This window comes from Populus nigra, chromosome 2, assembly GCF_951802175.1.
Source record: "Populus nigra chromosome 2, ddPopNigr1.1, whole genome shotgun sequence".
Lineage (NCBI taxonomy): Eukaryota > Viridiplantae > Streptophyta > Magnoliopsida > Malpighiales > Salicaceae > Populus > Populus nigra.
This window is the reverse complement of record NC_084853.1, coordinates 40248951-40270854: the sequence shown is the minus strand read 5'-3', so window position 1 is coordinate 40270854 and position 21904 is coordinate 40248951. Positions and strand designations below refer to the sequence as shown.

The 21904-nt window shown below is 35.7% G+C and overlaps 5 protein-coding genes across 10 annotated transcripts; 3 read left to right on the top strand and 2 right to left on the bottom strand.

The window, feature by feature from the left end:
* The first annotated feature begins 22 nt into the window (after positions 1-22).
* On the top strand, positions 23-3798 carry LOC133681845 (peter Pan-like protein). 2 transcript variants are annotated; one of them, XM_062105009.1, is made up of 8 exons: positions 23-178; positions 514-603; positions 721-903; positions 1119-1349; positions 1872-1964; positions 2050-2237; positions 2816-3009; positions 3471-3798. In XM_062105009.1, the coding sequence occupies exons 2-8, from the start codon at positions 586-588 to the stop codon at positions 3560-3562; spliced, it is 999 nt and encodes a 332-aa protein (XP_061960993.1). In that variant the 5' UTR covers positions 23-178; positions 514-585; the 3' UTR covers positions 3563-3798. The 2 variants fall into 2 exon arrangements, with proteins under 2 accessions (XP_061960993.1, XP_061960994.1); XM_062105010.1 differs by having other exon boundaries at positions 26-178; positions 523-603.
* Positions 3799-5143: 1345 nt separating this feature from the next.
* LOC133681992 (mitochondrial zinc maintenance protein 1, mitochondrial) lies at positions 5144-6146 on the bottom strand. Its single transcript, XM_062105213.1, has 2 exons — positions 5810-6146; positions 5144-5676 (listed from the first exon to the last, which is right to left on the bottom strand). Exons 1-2 carry the CDS (start codon positions 6051-6053, stop codon positions 5600-5602), a joined length of 321 nt encoding a protein of 106 aa, XP_061961197.1. The 5' UTR covers positions 6054-6146; the 3' UTR covers positions 5144-5599.
* Positions 6147-7835: 1689 nt separating this feature from the next.
* On the top strand, positions 7836-12604 carry LOC133682652 (serine/arginine-rich-splicing factor SR34-like). Of its 5 annotated transcripts, XR_009836713.1 has the most exons (15): positions 7837-7973; positions 8109-8203; positions 8451-8516; positions 8597-8671; positions 8773-8884; positions 8993-9039; positions 9202-9259; positions 9971-10020; positions 10129-10185; positions 10267-10382; positions 10455-10550; positions 11158-11210; positions 11299-11809; positions 12141-12223; positions 12351-12604. XR_009836713.1 is itself a non-coding variant. In XM_062106087.1 (14 exons), exons 2-14 carry the CDS (start codon positions 8117-8119, stop codon positions 12352-12354), a joined length of 885 nt encoding a protein of 294 aa, XP_061962071.1. In that variant the 5' UTR covers positions 7837-7973; positions 8109-8116; the 3' UTR covers positions 12355-12604. The 5 variants fall into 5 exon arrangements, 2 of the variants coding, with proteins under 2 accessions (XP_061962071.1, XP_061962070.1); XR_009836712.1 differs by having other exon boundaries at positions 11158-11809; XM_062106087.1 differs by lacking the exon at positions 11158-11210 and having other exon boundaries at positions 11776-11809.
* A 2089-nt stretch (positions 12605-14693) lies between these two features.
* Positions 14694-16335, top strand: LOC133681639 (phytochrome A-associated F-box protein). The gene has a single exon (XM_062104732.1). It carries the CDS (start codon positions 14984-14986, stop codon positions 15986-15988), a length of 1005 nt encoding a protein of 334 aa, XP_061960716.1. The 5' UTR covers positions 14694-14983; the 3' UTR covers positions 15989-16335.
* Positions 16336-18271: 1936 nt separating this feature from the next.
* On the bottom strand, positions 18272-19932 carry LOC133681620 (universal stress protein PHOS34-like). Its single transcript, XM_062104710.1, has 4 exons — positions 19630-19932; positions 19429-19523; positions 18968-19089; positions 18272-18567 (listed from the first exon to the last, which is right to left on the bottom strand). Exons 1-4 carry the CDS (start codon positions 19811-19813, stop codon positions 18480-18482), a joined length of 489 nt encoding a protein of 162 aa, XP_061960694.1. The 5' UTR covers positions 19814-19932; the 3' UTR covers positions 18272-18479.
* Positions 19933-21904: the final 1972 nt, after the last annotated feature.

The following is a 21904-nucleotide window of genomic DNA, read 5'->3' as shown; positions in this document are numbered from 1 at the left end:
AAAAAAAAAACATGAAAAGAAAAAAATGCAAACTGGGTTTTAGCATGGGTTTTAGTGTTTTTTGCTTTTAGGTTCTCTACCGCAACCCGCGCCTGCCTCACCTCTCGCACTCCTTCGACATCCTCTCTCCCTGTCCGTAGAAGTCCAAGCAGTAGAGCTAGAAGATCGATCTCAACAGGTGCACGTCTCTCTTCTTATAACAAATTATTTGTCTCTCTTCTTAACTTGATTTTGTTCATGCTAATAGTTGCCGTTTGGGGTTTTGATTTTGTGTGAGAAAGACAAGCTTCTTTTAGGAATATAAAATACATGTTGTTTGATTGTAGATCGAATTTTAATGCCTCAAATTACTAATCTTAAGTCAAATTAGCTTAAAATCATATGGCTCTAATCTGTTGTATTCAACTTGAAAAATTATGTTAAAAAACCCTAGAGTTTGCTGTTATACTCGTTCTATTTTTTTTAATTATAATTATTCTCACCGCGTTTTCTTTTTTTTCACGTTCATTCAAGGTGCTGTAGCTATTTAATTAGGAAGATTTGAAGCTTTGACAGAAATTCAGTTTGCCAGTATCCGACAAAGCAATGGCTCGTTTACGAAATGTAAGTCAATGATACCGAGGAAAAACTAAATTGATTTTGATGTTTTTCTTAATACATTTTTATGTCTTTTTTTTTTCTCTAACGGGTTTGTTATTATTGTTGTTGGAATTCATACAGAAAAATAGGAAGATGTTCGTGAAGCCAACATCGAAAAAGAAACAGGCCGACGTGGATCATATCACTGGTGATAAGATCCCTAAGAGCTTTGTTTTTGCAAGAGGGAAGTTGCCTGGCCCGCTCAGGCAACTTCAGATGAACTTGAGAAAGTTGATGCTTCCCTTTACTGCTCTCAAGCTCAAGGTAAATGTTTTTTTGCTTCTCTGTTTTCTTAAACTCCTTTTTTTTTATTTTGTGAGCATCAATTGTTTGTATTGAGATATATGTGCTGAATTGGTATCTCTCACCAGTTTCTATTTGAGATTTTTTTCTTATATGGGTTTTTAATCCTCATGTGGCTCTATTATAACTTGTTAAATACACTGATTTGTTTCTTACATTTTGCATTTTGGTTTCAGGAGAAGAAACGAAATAGTCTTAAGGACTTTTTGAATGTTGCCGGGCCTATGGGTGTTACCCACTTCCTTATGTTATCGAAAACCGAAACTGCACCCTATCTGAGGGTTGCAAGGACCCCACAGGGCCCAACTCTTACGTTTAAGATACATGAGTATTCATTGGCAGTTGATGTTGCTCAATCTCAATTGCGCCCTAGATGTCCACAAGATCTTTTCAAAAATGCCCCTTTGGTAAAATTTTGCATTCTCTCAAAACACATGCAAGCATGCATTCACTTCACTTTTGGAACTGACTGCTCATTTTCATCCTTGCCTGGTATATACTTGGATATCACCAGCATTTGGCATGACAGGTGACAAGTGTGTTTATTTGAAATCATGCCTTACGAATTGGGTTCTAGAGTACAAAATACCATTTTCTGTTGACAGATGGATACCACATGACTCCTAATGAAAATGGAAGGCCATCTACTTGATTTTTCTTCTAGACACCACATGCTGTTCCATTCTCCATTTCAGTTATTGGTTTTAAATTTTAACCATACAAGGTTATAAACTACCGAGAAGATTTCAGTGCAGAATATCTCATAGTTGCAGCAGAAGGATTGTGGATGCGGCTAGCCTGTGTTCCCATTCTTACATTTTAGTTTAACACATATTTTTGCATGTTTTAAATGGGTGATTGAACTCTCAATTTATCATCGCCTCTTTGACTTCTATCTCCAAAAACATTGATTCGTGCATTTTTTGCAGATTGTTCTTTCTGGTTTTGGGTCTGGAGAACAACACTTAAAACTCACAACTGTGATGTTTCAGAATATCTTTCCAGCCATTGATGTTAATACTGTAAGTGCTTAAGAAAATCCTACTTAAATGTTGGAATCAGCCAAGACTGCTATCCTTCCTAACATACTCGTGTGGGATGTTTCAGGTCAAACTTTCTTCTTGCCAGAGAATTGTGTTACTTAATTACAATAAAGACACAAAACTTATTGATTTTCGGCATTATTCCATCAGACTCCAGCCCGTAGGTGTCTCCCGTAGACTCAGAAAGTTTGTGCAGAACCGCCAAGTCCCTGATCTTAGGAATCTCCAAGACGTGAGCGATTTTGTCTCTAAGTAAGAATCTTTTTTTATTTGTAATTTTACTTCAAATATGATATTTATTAATTTATCTGGAGTTGGCATTTGAATCTACTAAGAAAATGTGTTTGCTAAAGAATGAAGAGTACATTATAGTATAACTAGTTACATGTTTCCTGTCTTTAGCCTCCATAGTATCATTGCTAGCATGTCTTAAATAGAGACATGAGAATTTCAAAAGTCATGACATCCTGTTAGAAATTACAGAAGAGGGTAAAGAAGACTTAATAGTTTGGTTATATACTGACCAATCCTTTTGTGGCTGCACTGAATAGATGGAACATAGCGATTTGCTCGACCACTGTAGGGCTGGTTTTGAGGGAACATCAGTCTTATGGCATTAGGCTTTATGGTAGAATTGTACCCTAATCTTATTTTGTGCAAAATAATTAACCAGCCTATCCTAGTCTAAGCATATCTATGCCATAAACTCGTTATCAAATTGAATAAAAAGAGAAACAAACAAGGAAAATAGGAAATGAAACTTAGTTTATGTAGTTATTATAGACTACTTTGCTCATGTCTTTTTGTTCATTTTTGTGCGATCTATCAAGGGCTGGTTATGGATCAGAAAGTGAAGGTGATGATGAAGCAGCAACAGTAACTCTAGCAAATGATCTTGGTAGAGTCAATAAAGCTTCTACGAAAAGCGCTGTGAAGCTCCAAGAAATTGGCCCCAGAATGACTCTTCAACTTGTGAAGATTGAGGAAGGATTATGTTCTGGTGGTGTCATCTTCAGTGAATATGGTATGTTTATTGTATAGGTTATGGAATATCCATGATCCTAATGTTCTGGTAATTACCTTTTTTATTGTATAGGTTATGGAACATTCATGATCCTAATATTGTGCTAATTTCCCTTTTCATTTCATCACATCTTTAGTTCGTTGCTCACCCCTAATTCTTGGTTTCCTCCCTGTGCGCATGCAACTACACATGTATTTGGCCACCAAATTGCCTGGAGCTCTTTTAGCATCGTACTAATCCCTGGAACTGAGACATGTTAGCCTCTCTTTCCTGCATGCACCAAACAATTAAAATAGCATAAATCCTTGGGTAGACCCAAAGTGCTGCTGGGTGCTAGTTCTGTTGAATGATGTTGTCCTTTTTCCTGGAAGTTTTGGCTTTCTTCCACTCGGTCATCTTCTGTTAATAAATTTACTGAACAATGAATTGTTAGACTCACGTCCTAATGCTTGTTTACTCAGGAACTGCAAGTGAGAACGGGCAGGAAAAGAATAAGAACAATGGGGAAGATGATAATGATGATGTCGAAGAAAATGATGAAGATAGTGACTAGCCAAGTCAGCAATTGGAGTGAACGGCAGTAAACATCCGGAGTGATTCAGTGGTGGTGAGAAAGTCGGCAGTCTCAACCCAAATGTGCCTATATAGGGAGTATATAGGGAGAGGATACTAATTTAGAGAAATTTTGGGAGTTTTGTGCAGTAGCACTTCTCGTTCAGTTTATTTTTGTTTTGTGACTTTTGTAGCACTTCTCTTGAGAAGCTGAGCAATGAATTATTTTTTTTTTCACTCGTGGCCACTGAAGAAGAAAGCTTCTATACTTTTTCTTTAACCTAATTTCCACTCGCCAGAAAAAAAGGGGAAAATAAAAAAACAGAGAAGAAGAAGAAAAGCGTTGTAAGCTTTTTCAAAGGAGTTCAATGTGCAAACTTCACAATTAAGAAAAAGCTGAGTCATACTGCGACCAACAATCAGATTTTAGGGGGCTGCTTGACCTAAATGTAGGTGGGTGGAGTCTTGCACTAGGATTTTAACTTGAGAGCATGAAATAGTGAGCAGCGCAAGCCTAGAGTTTTGCAGTTTCCATATAGGGTCTTCATGCACAAGGACACAGTGGTGCTTAAAGCTGTCAATTGGCATGGACAGCTCATAGCAGGTCAAGGGTGCGGGTGCTTGATTTCCCTGTTAGCACGCTCAAAACTAAGTTTTCAAGGGTGTCAGGGCATAAAACATGGCGAATGGGTGATCGTTAGCAAATCAGAGGTGATTGTTCTTAACAAGGTTTGAGAGACCACGCAGATGAATACAAAGGTGGTTGAAGCTATAGCAGCAATGGAGTCCTGAGAATTCAACTTGAAAGACCAGTTAAGCCTGAAATTTAATAGAATGCCTCCATAACACGTCACGCTTGAACCAGGTGAGAAACATGAAGTAAAAGAGAATTGAGGAAGAGCAAAAACTTGAGAGAACACACAAATGATAAGTAAAAAAACCTCAAGGCAACGGCCTTCACATGTTATAGACATTGAATGATAGTGACTATCAGTGCAGAAGCTGTTGGCAACAAACCGTACACGGAAAATTACTGCTTCAATAATGGATGAACACAACACGTAAAATAACAAAATTCTGCTCAAAGCACTCGCAATAGAATGTCACTGGAGCTTACCTTCCATCCTCCCATATACAGTAGCAGAAGATCATGAAACAACCTTCAACTTCTTTTTTATACTGTACAGGATTTTAATATGCAGTGTGACGTTCACAAAAAGCACAGTGATAACACTGCTGACATGACATGATAAGCGGGAGCCCTAAGTTCCAATTTTTTCAATAGGCGCAGGCACAAGGAGGCACTGTCACTTGGCATCATGGGCAGCTCATAGCAGATCCAGGCTGCAGGTGATTAAGTAGCCTAGCTAACACACCCAAATCAAACTTCTTAAGGGTGTCCACAACATAAAAACTTGGCAAACATGGGTGGTTCTGAAAAATAAAGAGGTGATTGCTCTTGGCCAGGTTTGAGAGACTCTGTGAGGAAGGCCGTTGAAGCTACGACGAAAAGGCATTGTTGGCAAATTGAGTTGTTGGATCAGTAGCCTTTCTTGTAGAAAGTGATGCTGAAAGCCTGAAATATACGAAAGAGCTCAAATCCAATAGAGGGTGAGGACAGAGCTGCCCAAATGTTCATACATTGCTGCTGCAATTGTATATTTAAAGGTCTAGTTTGCAGATCCTGCCTTGGGCAAGAAAATTTAATTGAAACTGATATTTGCTACTTGAAAATAACCCCACCAATAAAAACAATAAAGGATAAAAGAGAAGACTGAGAAAAACAAAAACCAGTGCAACGGCTTTACATCTAGTTATTCAGTAAATCTACCACCGGTTGCATAAGTCGGTAACGTGGAGCACAAAAGCCGGGGAAAAATGCTTCAATAATAGATAAACCACAAAAATCTTGCTCAGGGAACTCCAAATAGAATGTCATTAGAGTTGGCCATAGAAGAAGAATTTGAAACTGATACATGTCTTTGTTTTTTGGTGTGTTCCAAGTCTATTCTTCTTCTTCTTCTTCTCCTTCTCCTCCTCAGACAGATTTCCGAAGAATCTCTTCGGATGGAATCTCAAGTGTTGCTCCAGCATGGTCTTTGTCAGGCTTCACTTCTGCAGCAATAATTTATTACAATATCGTCGCAGTACATTCAGATACAGTGAGATGAGCAATTTCATGAACAGGTGGAGTGCGTAAAGATAACGTGACAGACATAGAGAAATAAGATGGTAATTGATTTATTACCGTAGCCGCCTCGGTCGTTGAGTTTAGCTTGGACGATCATGGTAGCTATGAAATGGGAAGCTTCCCGGGCCTCTTCGAGGAGCTTCTGGATCTCAGTCTCGGAGCTTACATCACGATTCTCCTCGAATTTCTTCCTAACCTCGGAGGCTGATGCCTTCAGCATCAGTGAGTCGCCCGTGAATGATTTTCGAGTCGCTCTTAGCAACGCTCTGTATGCACTCAATGCTTCTCCTCCTCTCACCATCTCTCCCTCTAGGGCTGTCGCTTGTTGCTGTCGCTTGCACCACCCGCCGTAGCCAAAATACCGTTCTACTTTCTTGCCAGCACTATACTACGTCGTTTTCTTCCCCCTCCTTTTTCTTCGTTTGGAAAATTACAAATTAAATTTATTTTTATTTTTATTTAAAATAAAAAAAATAATCGCCTTTGAGAATTCACTTCAGCTGCGTTCGGAAACGACGGCCACCTGTATTTTTAAAAATTTTATTTTTTATTAAAAATAAATTTTTTATATTTTAAATTATTTTGATATGTTGATTTTAAAAAATAATTTTAAAAAAATAAAAAAAAACATCATTTTAATGCATTTCGGTATGAAAAACACTTTGAAAAGCAACCACAACCATACTTTCAAGCATGCCCGGTCTGTTAATAGTTTTTTTTTTATCCTTAAGTTTTTCTACTCTATTAATCAATTTTTAAAAAAATATTATTTTTAATTTATTTTGATGATTGTAAATTAAATTTGATAATTTATTTTAATTTTTTTTATGAAATTATCATAATATTAAAAAAAATTAACATTCAATTGAAGCTTGATTTTGAAAAAAACTTGATTTCCTTATTTGCAAATTATGAAAAATACAAGGACGGTAATAAAGAATCAAATATCATGTTTTTTTTTTAAAATTGTTCAGCAACTTTTCAAAGATTTTATCATTTTTAGTTTGAAGTTTTTATGTTTTAATCTAAAATTTTATTTTATTTATATTTTGGTTTTTAAATTCAATAGAGGAAAGAGAATTATTGAAAAATAACAAAGTAAAGAGAATGCAGTCATTTTGTGAGAATTCATGAACAAAAACGCCAAATTTAATGCCAATGTGTTTTTTCAAGTTTTAAAATTGGTTTAATAGTGATTTGAGATGATGAATTAATTTATTGGGATTATAATATATTTTTGGATCAAAATAGATTAAATTTTGGTTATTATAATAAAAAAATCTTAACCATCTCTTCGGCAGCTGAAATTTAAACAAACAAATAATACATGACTTACTTAATATTTTTTAAAAATAAAATAAAAAGGTGCAAGAAAACCAAGTTTAGGCATGCATGACTATCCTACAGAGAGGTGATTATTTTCGATTCGATCAATTTTTATTAAAAAAATAATTAAATCAATTTTTTTTAAAATCAAAACTAGTTTAAACCAACCGGTTGCGGTTTGATTTTTTTGGACAGAACCGATTTAGCTTAATTTTTCCGGTTTAATTTTTTTTTAGTTTAGTTCGGTTTTTTCGATTTCAAACTTATAAAACCAAATCGAACTGATTAGTTTTTTCCAAATTTTAATCAATTTTTTTTACAGTTCGGTTTTTCTAATTATTTTTTTTCTAATTTTTTCAGTTTAATTAATTTTTCAATTTTTTTCTTATCCCTACCTTACAGACCTTGCACGTGGAGCCTTTTTTAAATTTGGTCAGGTGCATGGAGTTCTATTCATTTGGTCTAAGTGTCTAAGTATGGTTTGTTTTCAAATATAGTTTTTTAATTTTGATTAAAATTCATTGTAAAAAATATTTAATATAATATTTTAATTGTAATTTTTTTAATTGTTATTGATTTTTTTTTTATGATTCTTAAATAATATTTTGGTTTTTATGATAATGTTAACATTTTTTTTTAATTATTATACGTCTAATATGTCAAGAAATATTTGTTTTCTCAAAGAAGTGGGTCCTTGAATGAGAAGGACACGTCGACGTTACTCCACCAGTTCATTGAAATAGAGGCAAGGTGCACAAGATGAAAGCGTAGTTTGCGTAACAGGCAAACACTACCATAATAATACCCCTTATATGTTTACTAATCCGCCCTTGGTTTCCCAACCTTTCAAAACCCTAGTCTTCCAAGCTGCTCCGATCATCAAATTCATCGAAAGGTAAGAACTCTGCATATTTTCCTTAAAAACAAAATGATAAAACTCGTTGTCTGGTCAGGCTTTCAGAAATTTCATCAGTTTCTTGTTGTTTTGATCACATTTTGACGATTGTTGAATTGAACTTGACTATTTTAGGGGGAAAAATGAGTAGCCGAGCGAGCAGGACTCTCTATGTTGGAAATCTGCCTGGCGATATTCGCGAGAGAGAAGTCGAAGATCTATTCTACAAGGTAATTCAATTTTCCTCTTTGTTGTTTCGTGGAAATTCGAATATATATCATAGCTTCTGATTTTCACTGTTTGGAATGAAAGAAATTATCGAACTTGGTTTTCTAGGAAATTTTTGTTAGGGTTTTCGAACAAATGCACAAAAGTACTCCTATCTTTGACAATAATGGCTGATGAATACAGTCGAGAAGCTTGTACTTTTTTTTTTCCTGTTCTTGTAGTCTTATAACGATTTTCCTTTCGTTGCAGTATGGACCTATTGCTCACATTGATTTGAAGATCCCACCAAGACCCCCTGGTTATGCCTTTGTTGAGGTGAGTTTTGGGAATCTGCTTTCTACGTTCTTTTCACTTGTACTTGGTTTTCAACTTTCCTTCAAAAAATTTTTTCATAGTTTGAAGAGGCTCGAGATGCTGAGGATGCAATTCGTGGTCGTGATGGCTATGATTTTGATGGGCATCGTTTAAGGGTTAGCTATTTATTTATTTCTTGTAATTATTTTAGCTGCCGGCTAGGTGTTAGTTGTGAGTTGAGACTCGTGCATCTTATGATCTCACACCTATCATATAGGTGGAACTTGCACATGGTGGGCGTGGACATTCATCCTCAGATCGTCATAGTAGCTATAGTGGTAGTGGTGGTCGTGGGCGTGGGGGAGTATCCAGGCGCTCTGAATATCGTGGTGTGTGGTACATATAATGCATTTTATACCATGCTACATGTTATAAAAGGGATAGGTAGACTAGTTAGCTCATCATGTCTTTAATTTGAGGCTTGCTTCACCATGCAGTTGTAGTCACTGGGTTACCATCTTCTGCTTCATGGCAAGACCTTAAGGTTGGCCCAAATTCCTTTCTCTTTAAATCAACACTTGGCAATATTCCTTCCATGGCCGCACCTACTTCCCTTTCCATCTGCATGTATTGAAGTTAGGATGGTGTCATTTCCTAGTGTTGTTTCTCGCTTAGGGTTAACTTTGATGTCTCATATAATTTTTAGGATCACATGCGCCGGGCAGGAGATGTCTGTTTCTCCCAAGTGTTCCGTGATGGTAGTGGTAAGATACTTAAGACATTTGAGTTTCTACTTCTATCTGTGGTACTGATATACTGCCAGTATTCATGATATTCTTTTAATTTGCTTGGAATGGCTCCTGTGTAGCTAGCATATTTGCTATGTTTTTTCCACTCGATACAGATTTTACATACTTTGTTTTCTTTCGTTCTTTTTAATTTATATTTTTAATTTTGAGACAATGAACTTGAGTTTGTAATGAAGATTAGGACATTTAAAATAGTTTGCTTTGGGGCTGTCACTGAAATTATTGATGCTAGGGCTGTCACTGTGCTGGATTATAAAAATCCAACATGTTTCCAGATTAATTGGTTGGGTAGTGCGCTGCAGAGAAGTTTTGATTTGGTTATCCCATTCTAATTTGAAACCAGCAATCCATTTATTAAAAAATCAGGCATACATTTATAGTAATCTGATTGGATACACGAAAAATCTATTGGATGACCAAATTCTTTAGGATTTGGATGTAGACTAAAATATCAAGTATTAACTGGATTATATTGAATTAGATTCAGTAATTCCTTTACCAGTTTGAACTTATAGTATACCTTGGTTCTGTCCAAATCTTTTGACTTAAACGTGATAGTGTTTATTTTAATTGCTCTAAACTGTTGTTTACTGGACTTGGTTTTAGAGAAGAGTGAGTAATGCTGGATTAATGTTTTGCACGTTGTTGTGTTATCATTGCTTTTAGGCACTACAGGAATTGTAGATTACACGAACTATGAAGACATGAAATATGCAGTGAGTTATCTCTCTGATTTTCCATTGACAGTTTGAATAATCTCTGAACTTCCCAACAGGTTCAATGTTTTTATCATTTCAGATTCTTTGGTTTGTTTTCCTCTGCAGATTAAGAAGCTTGATGACTCTGAGTTTCGAAATGCATTTTCTCGGGCATATGTTCGTGTATGGTTCAAATTCCTCTTCCTCTATTCACACATGCATGCATACATGTTGTGTTACTCATATTTCACATTTTACTTGCAGGTGAGGGAATATGATTCCAAACGGGACTCATCTAGGAGCCCTAGTCGTGGTCGATCTCATTCTAGAGGCCGCAGTGATAGCCGCGGTCGAAGTTTAAGTCAGAGCAGGAGCCGAAGGTTTGTGTGTAACAATTGTCTTGGTGATAAGTTGGTGTGTAGTTGTTTCTCAACCTTGACATTGTTATGCAGCAAGTCTCCTAAAAACAAATCTACACGTCGATCACCTGCAAGGTCTCGATCGAGGTCTGTTTCTCGCTCTGGGTCAAGGGCACGCTCTCCATCAAGGTATTAATTCTTTTTTGCTTAATTGTTGAGGTTCTGATTTGTACTTTTATGTTTTAACTTGCATTTTATTTTTTGGTGTGTATATGAGAGGGGGAGAGCAATACACAAGAAGATGCGCTCTACTCTTTGTGGCTTTGAAAGCTTCCGATTTGTGATGGAGTTATTCCATATTTGCATTAAATTAACTATGTTTTACAAAGTGGTCGCTTGCACTTATTCTATTGGCCTTGCCACCTGACCTTGCCGTGTAGTTTTTTGCTTCAACTTTCAAAGTCAAATAGTATATATATATATACACCAGCAGCATAACAAAGTTTTGCCTTGCAGCTACAACAAGTTCACAATTACTAATGCTATGATAATTTTACCCGTAGGTTATTTTTGGGTCTAAGTTGTAGAATTGTGCTTGAGAGGGGATTTGATTTTGAATTTAAAAAGTATTGTCTTGGGATTCATTTTTCTTTCTGCAATTGTCCGAAACCTTTTTCACTTTAATGATTTGTTTCATTGAGTAGATGGGGTAATTGGAAAACAATTCGGATTTTCAAACCATCTTTAGTTTCTTTCTTTTTACTGTATGAAAATTGCCTTCTTTGATATATTGCAGTGACATGGGAATTGGATATTAGGATCTTGATGGGATATGGTTCAGTTGTAGAGGTATGCTGTTTTTCAGATGGCAGCTTTGGAAACCTTCATAGTGTCACTGTTCTAATGTATTTAGCATCATAATGTCCATGGGTGCTAGACTGGGAACAAAGGAGATTATGCATTGCAATAATAAGGCTGGATATCAGTGAACTAACTGCCAGTGGATCTGGAAGTCTGGTCAACATTGAGCGGTAGAAACTGTCATTATCTTTTTCTACTCCAACTATTGCCAAGCTATTAGGACCTTCTGGCTGGACTCGTTGTGGATTTTCCTGTACAGCAGGGAAGCATGCCTCTGTACTGTCAGATGGTGTCTTCAAACACATTATAGTTCTTTAATTGATATGTATTAACTTTTTTACTAGTTATTTTATTGAGGTCTCATTTTTATGAAATGGTGCCTGATTTGTTTTTTTTTTTTGGCTCTCTTGAATTGCTAAAGTTTATAGCTTTTCATATAATCATTTATGAATGTGGTTACTCTGACGTGGAAGAGGCATCAAGGCTCTTGGATGAGAGTTGTTAAAAGGAACGTGTGGATTTTAAATTTGGGTTGTTTCTGGAACTTTTGCAGATCCCGTTCAAGATCAAGATCTCCACTTCCATCTGTAAGTTATTTCTCATGTAGGATTAGGCAGATATGAAGAAACCTGTTTCTTAGTGGATAATCTTGCGCTAGCAGTTGTCTTTCCTAGTTGGCTTGACCATGGAATAAAATTGCTTTTAAGATGGAGTTCCCAGGCAGCATAACAGAATGGGACCATTCATCATATTGGTAATATAATAAAGTAGGCTTTGCTTCTCCACCCGCCACTTGAATGCACTAGTTCTCCCTGCTGGTCAATAACCAATCTTATGGTTTTAGTCATTGTAGTTATGCCTGCTTGCCATGCACACTATATCATTTTTTTGGTTAATATTGATGTTCTTGTGCATCAGAAACGCACTAGCAAAAGCCCTAAAAAGCGAAGTGTTAGCAGGAGCCCCAGGGATAGCAGAAGCAGAAGCAAGAGTTTATCACGGTCTCATTCTCGTCTGCTAATTTATTCTTAGTTACTGATGTTGAAACATGTTATTCTCAAGATGTTTTGATTGGTGACCCATTATTGTACTTGAGTATTGACTTGGTATTTGCAAATTTGTTGGCAGGTGAGGTGGTGATAATGGCTTATCCATGGACCACGGATTCAGGGAAAGCTGAAAGTATGTGGTTTGAACTTTTGAATTAATAAGTAATTGGTGAACAATGCACAAGGAAAAGAGTCGTGAACAATATGTTTTAATTTTACCAAGTGCACTATGTTCAGATTCTTGTGCCTAGGCCTGATTTGGATTGTATGCTTGAATTGGTATCGTTTACCTTATTGGATTTTATTAGCTATATTATATTTGATTCTCGGTTATTTGGATGGGTTGCTTTTTCTCATTTTTTCTTTGCACGGAGGCGCAACATGTGCGATGGCGTGGTTAAAGCGTACTTATATTTCCTGGACCTTTCAGAAGGATTGGTATTAATGAGGAATATGCGTGTCTGGCTAATTTTTTTTTGGGTTAACTTTGTAGAGTGTTTTTGGCTGGGATTTGCTTCCTGGAAATGATTTTTACGAATTTGATGTTTGCATGGGAGGTTTCTTTCACAGTTGAGGATTTTGAACACGGAGGTGACTGTCAAAGCAGTTCCGATGGCTCCTTGGCAAGCCTGCCTAGAGGGTTGTGTGTGTGTGTGTGTGTGTGTGTGTGTGTGTGTGTGTGGAGCCTGATTGATCTTGGGGGAATATAAATCTTTCTTGAAGCTGCAGCAGGGAAATATGAACCGACAGGTGAAGGCGACCCCATGTGTATAGAAATGGTGGGCAGGTGTTAGTGCGTGGATGGGTTTTGCTGATATATATCCACTAGAGGTGGCAAAGCGGTAGCCTAAAGTCTCTCTTGTTTGGAGAGAGGGTCCTGTTCATTGAATCTCCACCATACCCTCCCACGCACGCCCCAATAAGGTGTTGAACCAGATAACACCGAGGTTGCTCAGCGCTGCTAAAAATTTAAAAAGTGAGGGTATATGTATAGTGATGTGCCCGCACTGCAAAGGTGGATCTGTGTTCTGGGATAGAATCTGTGTTCTGACATAGAATCTGTACCTTTGGGAGCTGCGCATTTCGTAACTTTAAACTATTAAAATAATGCTTTTTAAAATAAATTATATTTTTTAGAGAAATAACGATTTGAACGCAATTCTAAACACACGGCACTACCCCAATTCCACCCCCGCAATGCTAGCAAACGGAGTTTTATAAAAAATTTGGATTGCTTCGTTTTTTCGCTTTATATCATTATTACTTGCACACGGTAAAGTACGATATGGTGCAGTATTAAAAGTGTGTTTGGTATTGCGGTAGCTGTTGTGGTTATGGTTTAAAAAAAATTGTTTTATAAAAAGTACTTTTAGTTGAGGTTGGTTTGAAAAAATAGATGTTTGGTTAAAACTGTGGTTGAAATTGAGGTTGAAGAAAAAATAATTTAATATGTTTGGTTAAGAGTGCTTTTGAAATTGAGGTTATAAAATAATTTTAAAAAATATATATTTATATTAATGGTTTTTAATTTAAATATTGTGGATTTAACTATTGCTATTACATCATAAAATAAATAATACTTTATATAAAATATTTTTTATTGTTCCATTAAACTATCTACAATTCCATCACGTAAGAAATACATACGACAAGGACTACAGTTTTTTTTGTTTTTTAAGCACGCAACAACATCAGGTAAAATATAATCAGGAATAAAATTGAAATTGCGATCAAATTCTATAAATGCTACCTCATCAAGCGATCTCTGTAATTTATGCAGTGTCATTGAATAATGTTAAACACTAGTTTTTTTTAATAAAACACAATTAAAAAATAAAAAATAATTTTTATTTTTCATTTTACTGGGTCGGACCTGGTTCAATGCATTTTTAAACTTTGAACCAGAACCGGTCCGGCCTGAACCGGAACCGGTCTGACCTGTAGCATGACTACACTGTTCAGTGAACAGTGTAGCCATGCTACACTATTCGTGTGCTAATTAATTAGCATGAAGGGCGCAGGAAGCAGCATGCACAAGAAGCAGCATTCGTTTGCTTTTTTTTCTCCTGTGTTTTGGACGCTGAAATGTCGTGAGTCCCATGAATAATCAATTGCTTTTCTTTTTTACCAAACGGGTTGCATCTGCATTTTGTTAAAAACGCAGATGCAATCTCGCTATCGAACACCCTCTAAAACTTCAGTAGTGCCTGCTGTGGTGCTGAAGTCATGTGATTTATGGAATGAATGTTAGCACATGACAATTAACGATGGGCTCGAGTGGTGGAAGCTGAGGCCTTCAATTCACATTTCAAGCTGAAATTACAGAATGCGATGCCCTCTATAGAGCAGCCCTTCACAAAATTCATCAGTCCTCTGCTACCCCGTCTCCACAAAAAAAAAAAAAAAAAAAAAAATGCCCTGGTTGATTAAACTAATTGGAAAAATTCAATAACATATAATAATGAGGGTGGCAGGCAGTGGATAGATTAAACAGTGGAGTCGTGTCACCTCACCATCCATCAATAAATAGCTAGTCTCCAGAACCAATCGCGGACCGCCACCTGATTCTATCACCACACTAACCTCTTCTCCACCTCAAGAGAACCCTTCTTCTTCAGATTCACAATTGGATTAGATATTAGAGTACCAAAAACACCCCCGGCTTCCTCTGTTTTGAGTTTTCATTTTCCGACTTCGCAAACGGAAAAAGAAATGACAGTGACCACGGATTTCTCAAGACTCTCAGAAGACGTGGTCCTCAACATCCTCTCCAAACTAGAAGACGATCCGCGCAACTGGGCCCGCCTCGCTTGTGTCTGCTCCAGATTCTCCTCTCTTGTACGCGACATCTGCTGGAGATCCAAGTGCAATAAAACCATCCCCTCTGTCGTCGCCGATCTCCTCCCATCCCCTGACTCCTCCTTCCCCGGCGGCTGGTCTGCCCTCTACAAGCTCGCCGTTTGCTGCCCTGGCCTCCTCCACGCCGGCGTCCTTCTCGAGCTCTCCGATTTTGGCCTCGAACGCGAGCTTGGCCCCGACGATTATTTCCGCAAATCGAAAACCACACCGCCCATGCCCCACCAACCACAACAAGCGTCTGATTCTTGTTCTAATTTAGAAAACTGCGATTCATCTTGGTCCTTATTTGACGATTTATATCACGACACCGTCTACAACGTATCTGAATCACAGGATGGGGCTGCTGCTAGCTGTGAAGGGAATGAAGATGTTATCGGTGATAATGACGATAAAAGCGTTGGTGTTGTTGACAAGGCAGGCCTCGATTTTTCTGTAAGCAAGAGAAGGAAAGTTTGTTGTAGATCTTCGAGGTCTCATTTGGCATCTGGGGTTTGGAATTTGTGCAGAGAACAAGGGAATAAGCTATTAGCGAGTCGGTTTCGAGGGGATTGCTTGTACATTTGTGATTGGCCCGGCTGTGTTCACACTGAAGAGAAGAGGAGTTATATGTTGTTTAGAGGGATTTTTAAGAATTTTAAGAAATCGAGGGTTTGGAGAACGGTGCATGATGGGAATAGGAGCAAGACTGATTTGAATTGTGCGTTTTGTGAGTGTAAGGAGACTTGGGATTTGAATTCTGCATTTTGCTTGAAGAGAGGGTGCGGGTATCATGATGATGGCGAGCCTGTTGTTCGGGCTTATGTTTGTGAAAATGGGCATGTCTCCGGTGCTTGGACTGATTGGCCATTGTACACTTGATGCTTCTGGTTTTAGAGTTTGTCTCGCATTATGGTTTAACTTATTTTAATGTGGTTTTCAAAGTATTTCACATAAAAAAAAATTATTATTAAATTGATGTTTTTTTAATGCATTTTAATGATTTTGATATGTATTTTTAGGTTTTTTTTTTAAATTATTTCAATATGTTTATATTCAACGGTATTTTAATTAAAAAATATCGTTGATATTAGTAAACGATTTGAATTGGTTATGTTTTTAATTAGTTCTGTCTTGTGTTTTTTCTTTTTTTCATCTTCTATGCTATTGTTGTCTCTTTTGATGATGTAATGCTCAATTTTAATAAAAGAATTGTGTTTTATTTTCAACATGGTGCTTGGATTTTTGAATTTTTTTTTTAACTCGTTGTCTAACTAATAAATTGTAATATGTTAGAACAACGAGTGTAAGATAAGCAGAGTGGTTCAACAATTTTGTTTCTGTGAACTCGTGTTTCTTTAGCTTAGCTTGTAGGCGTGTGCTTGTGTTAAATCTTTGTCGTACGAGGTTCTGTATTCCATCGAAGCAGTAGTGGAACTCGAACTTGAAATTCCACAATTAGTGCCCGCGTTTTCTATAATTTTTCGGTCTCCATTTATGGAAGGAAACTTAGCAGCTCGGTGATTTGATCCACTTTGTAAAACATCACTTCCGGAGTTCATCTCGAGAGAAATGGTTTTGGATGAGATTTCTGAACCGTGGGCATACAGTTAAATGAGAATATTGTTTTTTGAGCTGCAAAAGTTAGATGTTATAACAATTTGCCTCCAGGTCTGCTGCTCCCTTGCTCGGCTAGTCTGGATAATCCTTACTGCTCTCCTGCTGGATTTAAAAATTTTCTGGGTATTGTCCGGGATTGTGTTTTATATATATATATATATATATATATATATATCTGATGTTGTGATAATGTAAAAAAAATATTTTTAAAAAAAATATTATCCAACAATAATCCGAGACCAAGCTCTCCCCAAAAATAGAACTAGTCAGCAAAATCAACATGCAACAAGTCAAGAGTTTTGGTTTAGATTTCAGGATTTGTTGTTACAATTATGGTGAATTGGGGCTTTAGCTTAGTGAACGTAGCAAATCAAAAGGTCATCCAGGAAAGATTGTGTTGATAGAAGAGCCTATGGATGCAATGGACGAACCTGTTTTGTGATAATTCTGATAATAATAAATAGATTCTTTATGAGGATAGTGGTCCTACACTACACTAGTTGTCTGAAAGATCTTGTTGTTCTCTAAGAGTGATTCAAGATATAATTGAGTACGTTCTAACATCTTCCAAACAACCTATTCTGTTAATGACAAGATATGCAATTTGATCATTGATAGAAATAACTATAAGAATATATAATAAGCCAGAACCATAGAGAAGTTGGAACTTAAAATAGAAGAACACCTCACATCCTACAAACTGAAATGGCTAAATGAAAACAATAAGGTAATTATGGACAAATATTGTTTCCTTTTATTTTCTATAAGCAAGAGATACTTTGATAATATTTAGTGTGATATTGTGACTATAGATACATGTCATATTCTGTTAAGTAGACCATAACAACATGAAATGAATGTTGTGCATGCCAGAAGATGCAATACATATAACCTATTATAAAATAGGTGCATATAATATTGATGCCTAGAAGGAAAAGGAAGAGGGTAATTGTTGAAGGCAAAAGTGAAAATATATTGTTTATTTCAGATTTGTTGAGAAGGAGAAGTAAGAAAAGGAGAAGGAAGAGAAGATGAAGAGATTGAATAATATGATTAAAAGTTTGGTGTAGATCAAGTCATTAATGACCAGTACTAAATTTGTCAAGATTAAGAGTGTATTAAAAGTGTTTTGGGAATTGATTTTTGACCTACTTTATTTGAATGAGTTGAACGTTAGAGGATGACAGCAGCAACATGATGACAAGAACTGGAGGATGAGTTTTTTTCCAACCCGAGAAGAATGATATAGCCAAGCATGTAGAGATTGCAAAGATTGGGGGATCTAAGTAGTTATATGAAAATTTATCACTTCCAGGTGAGAAACAGACTATATAGATGACCTAACAAAATGGTTATACGGATGGCCTAAATTTAATGGAGTTTACAGGGCTGTTTAATGGATTTTGTTAACAGGTTTGGATGGAAAATTGATGGCACTCATGGAAGGGTAGAATGGATAAAAAATCTCAAGTAGAAGTACGAGTAAAATTGAAAGATACAAATGATGAAAGTTAACACTGACAACAACCATGGAGGAGGAGTATCTTTGCAGTAATCCAAACATCAACTATCAATTTAACCCAGACCCAAACATAGATACACAGATAGTAGCAGGAATAGCATACACAAAATAGTCCTATAACAATACTACGCAGCATATGAAATACATGACGGTATATCCCATATGTTTATTTGACAACAATTGCCAATTACATTGTTTGAATATTGTTAATTCGGAAGCAGTTAAATCATCTCACTGTTTGATCTTAGGCCTCTTCACAATCATGACAGTGCAGTGAGCATGGTGAGCACAATAGTCACTCACACTACCTAGAACTGCCCTGCAAGAGAAATATGAAAACACGTTAAAACAAAATTTCTGCAGGCAAACAAGTGCTTTGGACAGCACAAAACCATGTGTAAAGGAGCTGTGGCCAAGCTTCCTAAGAGCTTTTCAACGGTTTACACTGAATATCTAACAGGAAACGATATATAGCCTCGGGATTCCAATGCCATTTCAGGATTAAAAGCTAGATTAATGCACTAGATTGAAAACAAAATAAGATACATTTCACAGGAAAAAAAGGCATCTGTAACATTTGAGAGTACAGTGTATAGCTTACCTTGTTAAATATCTGCAACCTATATTCATGAAAGATCGCAAGTACCCGGTATCCGGTTTCATAGTACCATAGGGTAATTCCAAAAAAAAAAAAGGAAAAGGAAAGATAAAATCAAGACCTTTTAATAGCTCCATAACCATGGCTTCCCACAACCAGTATTGAAGCATTGTGTTTGTCTACAGCCTCGCAAAGAACATTTCTAGCATCACCTTCCACCAATTCAAAAACCACATCACTCACCTGCAGAGAAGCTGAAATGATCAGGAAAACAGCCAACGGAATGCTAGATGCCGCACAAAACATCAGGGAAAAAAGTCGTCATATATACCTGCTTTCACTAAGCAAAGCCAATCCAAATAACAAATTAAGCCCTCATTTCTTCTCTCTTTTGGACCGTAGTTAACGCATTTTCTTACAATAGATTGAAGTTAAATTAAACACAAGTTTTTCCTTTCCTAATCAAACTTCCCTTCAAAATTTAAATAGTGATTGCATCCCCATTCGATTAGATGAAGTAATAGGAATTAACTAATCGATTTTAGAAAGCATGGAATTAGTTAACAAGAGATGATGATTTACCGATTTACTGATGCAAGTTCCCTTAGCCTTTTCAATAACTCTAGCGGCTATCTTCTTCAAGTCCGACTCCACAAATGGCAAAACTTCAGCAGCCCCTGAAAACAAAGAAGAAAAACAACTTTATTCACTTAAAGCCAGAGAGAAAATATTGAATATTGTTCTCGAAAAGGGAAAGAGGAAAATAAATAAATAAAGAGGTACCAGGTCCAGCAAAACCGACGGCCGAGGAAGCAGAAGGTTTGGCATAGACAACAACTAGCTTGAAAAGTGAATTGAAACCCAGTGAGGGAGTGAAGAAGTGATCCAAAGTCCACTCCAAAGCGTATGTGCTATGCTCGCTATCATCAATCCCAACCACCATCACTTGCTTCTCTAAGGTTGCCATATTGATGCTTACACTATCTCTCTCTCTCTCTCTCTCTCTCTCTCTCTCTGTTTCTGTTAATATCAGAAAAGGTTGAAAAACTAGAGTGGATTTCTCTTTGGATTTGATGATAGCGTCTGTGATTTTTCAGTGTTTTTGTTTAAAAATTTATTATAACATTTTTTTTATTTTTTAAAATTTATTTTTAATATTACTATATTAAATAATTTAAAAATATTTTTTTTTTCCGAAAACACGTAAACCCCAGAATCAAACACTAACACTGAAAATAATTTTATATAAATATATTTTTAAATATTCTTGAGGGACGTGTTACGTTTTTATACGCCAACTGACAAGGATTGGAATCAATGCCCTTCTCGAAAGAACGATTGTTATCTGGATCTATCGATAGAGGAGACGATGTCGTTTGTAAGATGCCGGGGGTACAGTGAACGTGTTGCGATGTGATACGCAAAGACCGCTTAAAAATTTAGGGTAAATTTGATGTTTGATTTTTAAAGTGTTTTTTTATTTAAAAATATATTAAAATAATATTTTTTAATTTTAAAATTATTACATGAAAACAATTTGAAAATATAAAAAGAACTCAAAAACAATTTCAATTTTTTTAAAAAAATTACTTTTAAAATACAAAAATAAACGATAATTTAATCGAAAATCATGAAGGTAAAACATCAGGAGGAGATACAGTATAAAACTTGTTTATCATGAAGATTCTGCCTCTTAATGTCACGTATTTTTGCTATTTAAAACTATATATAATAATTATTAGCTTTACCCTTGAAATCTTTGAATTAACGAATGCTATCGATCATAACAATTAACGTTTGCAAGTGAATTAAAGAGCCAAACCTTAAATTAATCTTTGCAAAAAAATCCATGCATTATTATACTAGGAGATTAAGGATAGCATTTGTAATGGAGTCCTTAAAATTCTAGAATAGCATGGCTGTGTTTTTTTTATTGTTATTAATATGCGTATTCGAACAAGTCTGCATATATTTTTTATTATAAAATCACCAATTTAGCAGCTTTATTAACTAGAAAAGCACCTAATTTCTCTATTTTCAAGAATTCTCTTGCATAATGTGGATTCTTTGCCCGACACATCTAGTTGCTTGTCTTTGGAATTCAAGGGGGCGCAGCAAACCCATACCTATTTGCCACACCAATGGCCGAAGACAGATTAGTTACCTTTTGTAGTCTTAATTCTGCTTGGGCCTAATACCACAAACCCAATAGAAAGTTGAATAGCTTATCCTCTTCGTACATATTTAAAGAAATTGATAGTCAGCTTGAATAAAATAAATGGGTAGCTGCCAGGAGTTACCATGAATAGAATAAGTGGAGAATTAACTGAAATTATCTTGAATTTTTGTATTTAAAAAAGGTAAAGTATTTAAAAAGAACATAATTATCAACTCAACAAAACAACAAGGACAGCATTGCAATTTAATTAAATTTATAAAATCTTCAAAACCTGTTTATCAAATAGAAAAGTAATTATTAAATGATAGCTTGTAAAAGATAATTTTGTAGGTAATAACTCTGTAAACAATAATTAAGTAGACTTGTAATTTTCTTTATAATCAGTAAGCTTATAATTTTTGTTTTAAAAATAAAAAATACCATAAAAATATTCAATTATTTAGAAGTTTCAATTCGTGAATGTAATCAAAGTACGAATCACTCTATAAATGTAAGTATTCTTTTCTCATTACAAGTTATGGAATTTACTTTACATTAAAGTTTTTTTTTTTTATTTGGTTATTTCTTCAATTAAACTAACATCCATATGCAAATGAATTTAATTATATTAATTCATGTGTAACTTTATAATATAAATGTAGAATTATACGAGTAGATCAAAAATTAAATTAAGAATTCAAATCAATTAACTTTACATAGACATGTAAAAAAAACCTACATCAAACACAACTCATTTATCTATTTAAATTTTATTTCATCATATTCATTGCATCCATGGTCACATCAATAGTATTAAAATTAATTTCTAAAATAAATGGCATTCCTACCAAATCCTGCATGGACGAAAATTAAACACCGGAGTTATTCTACCCTTCGTTT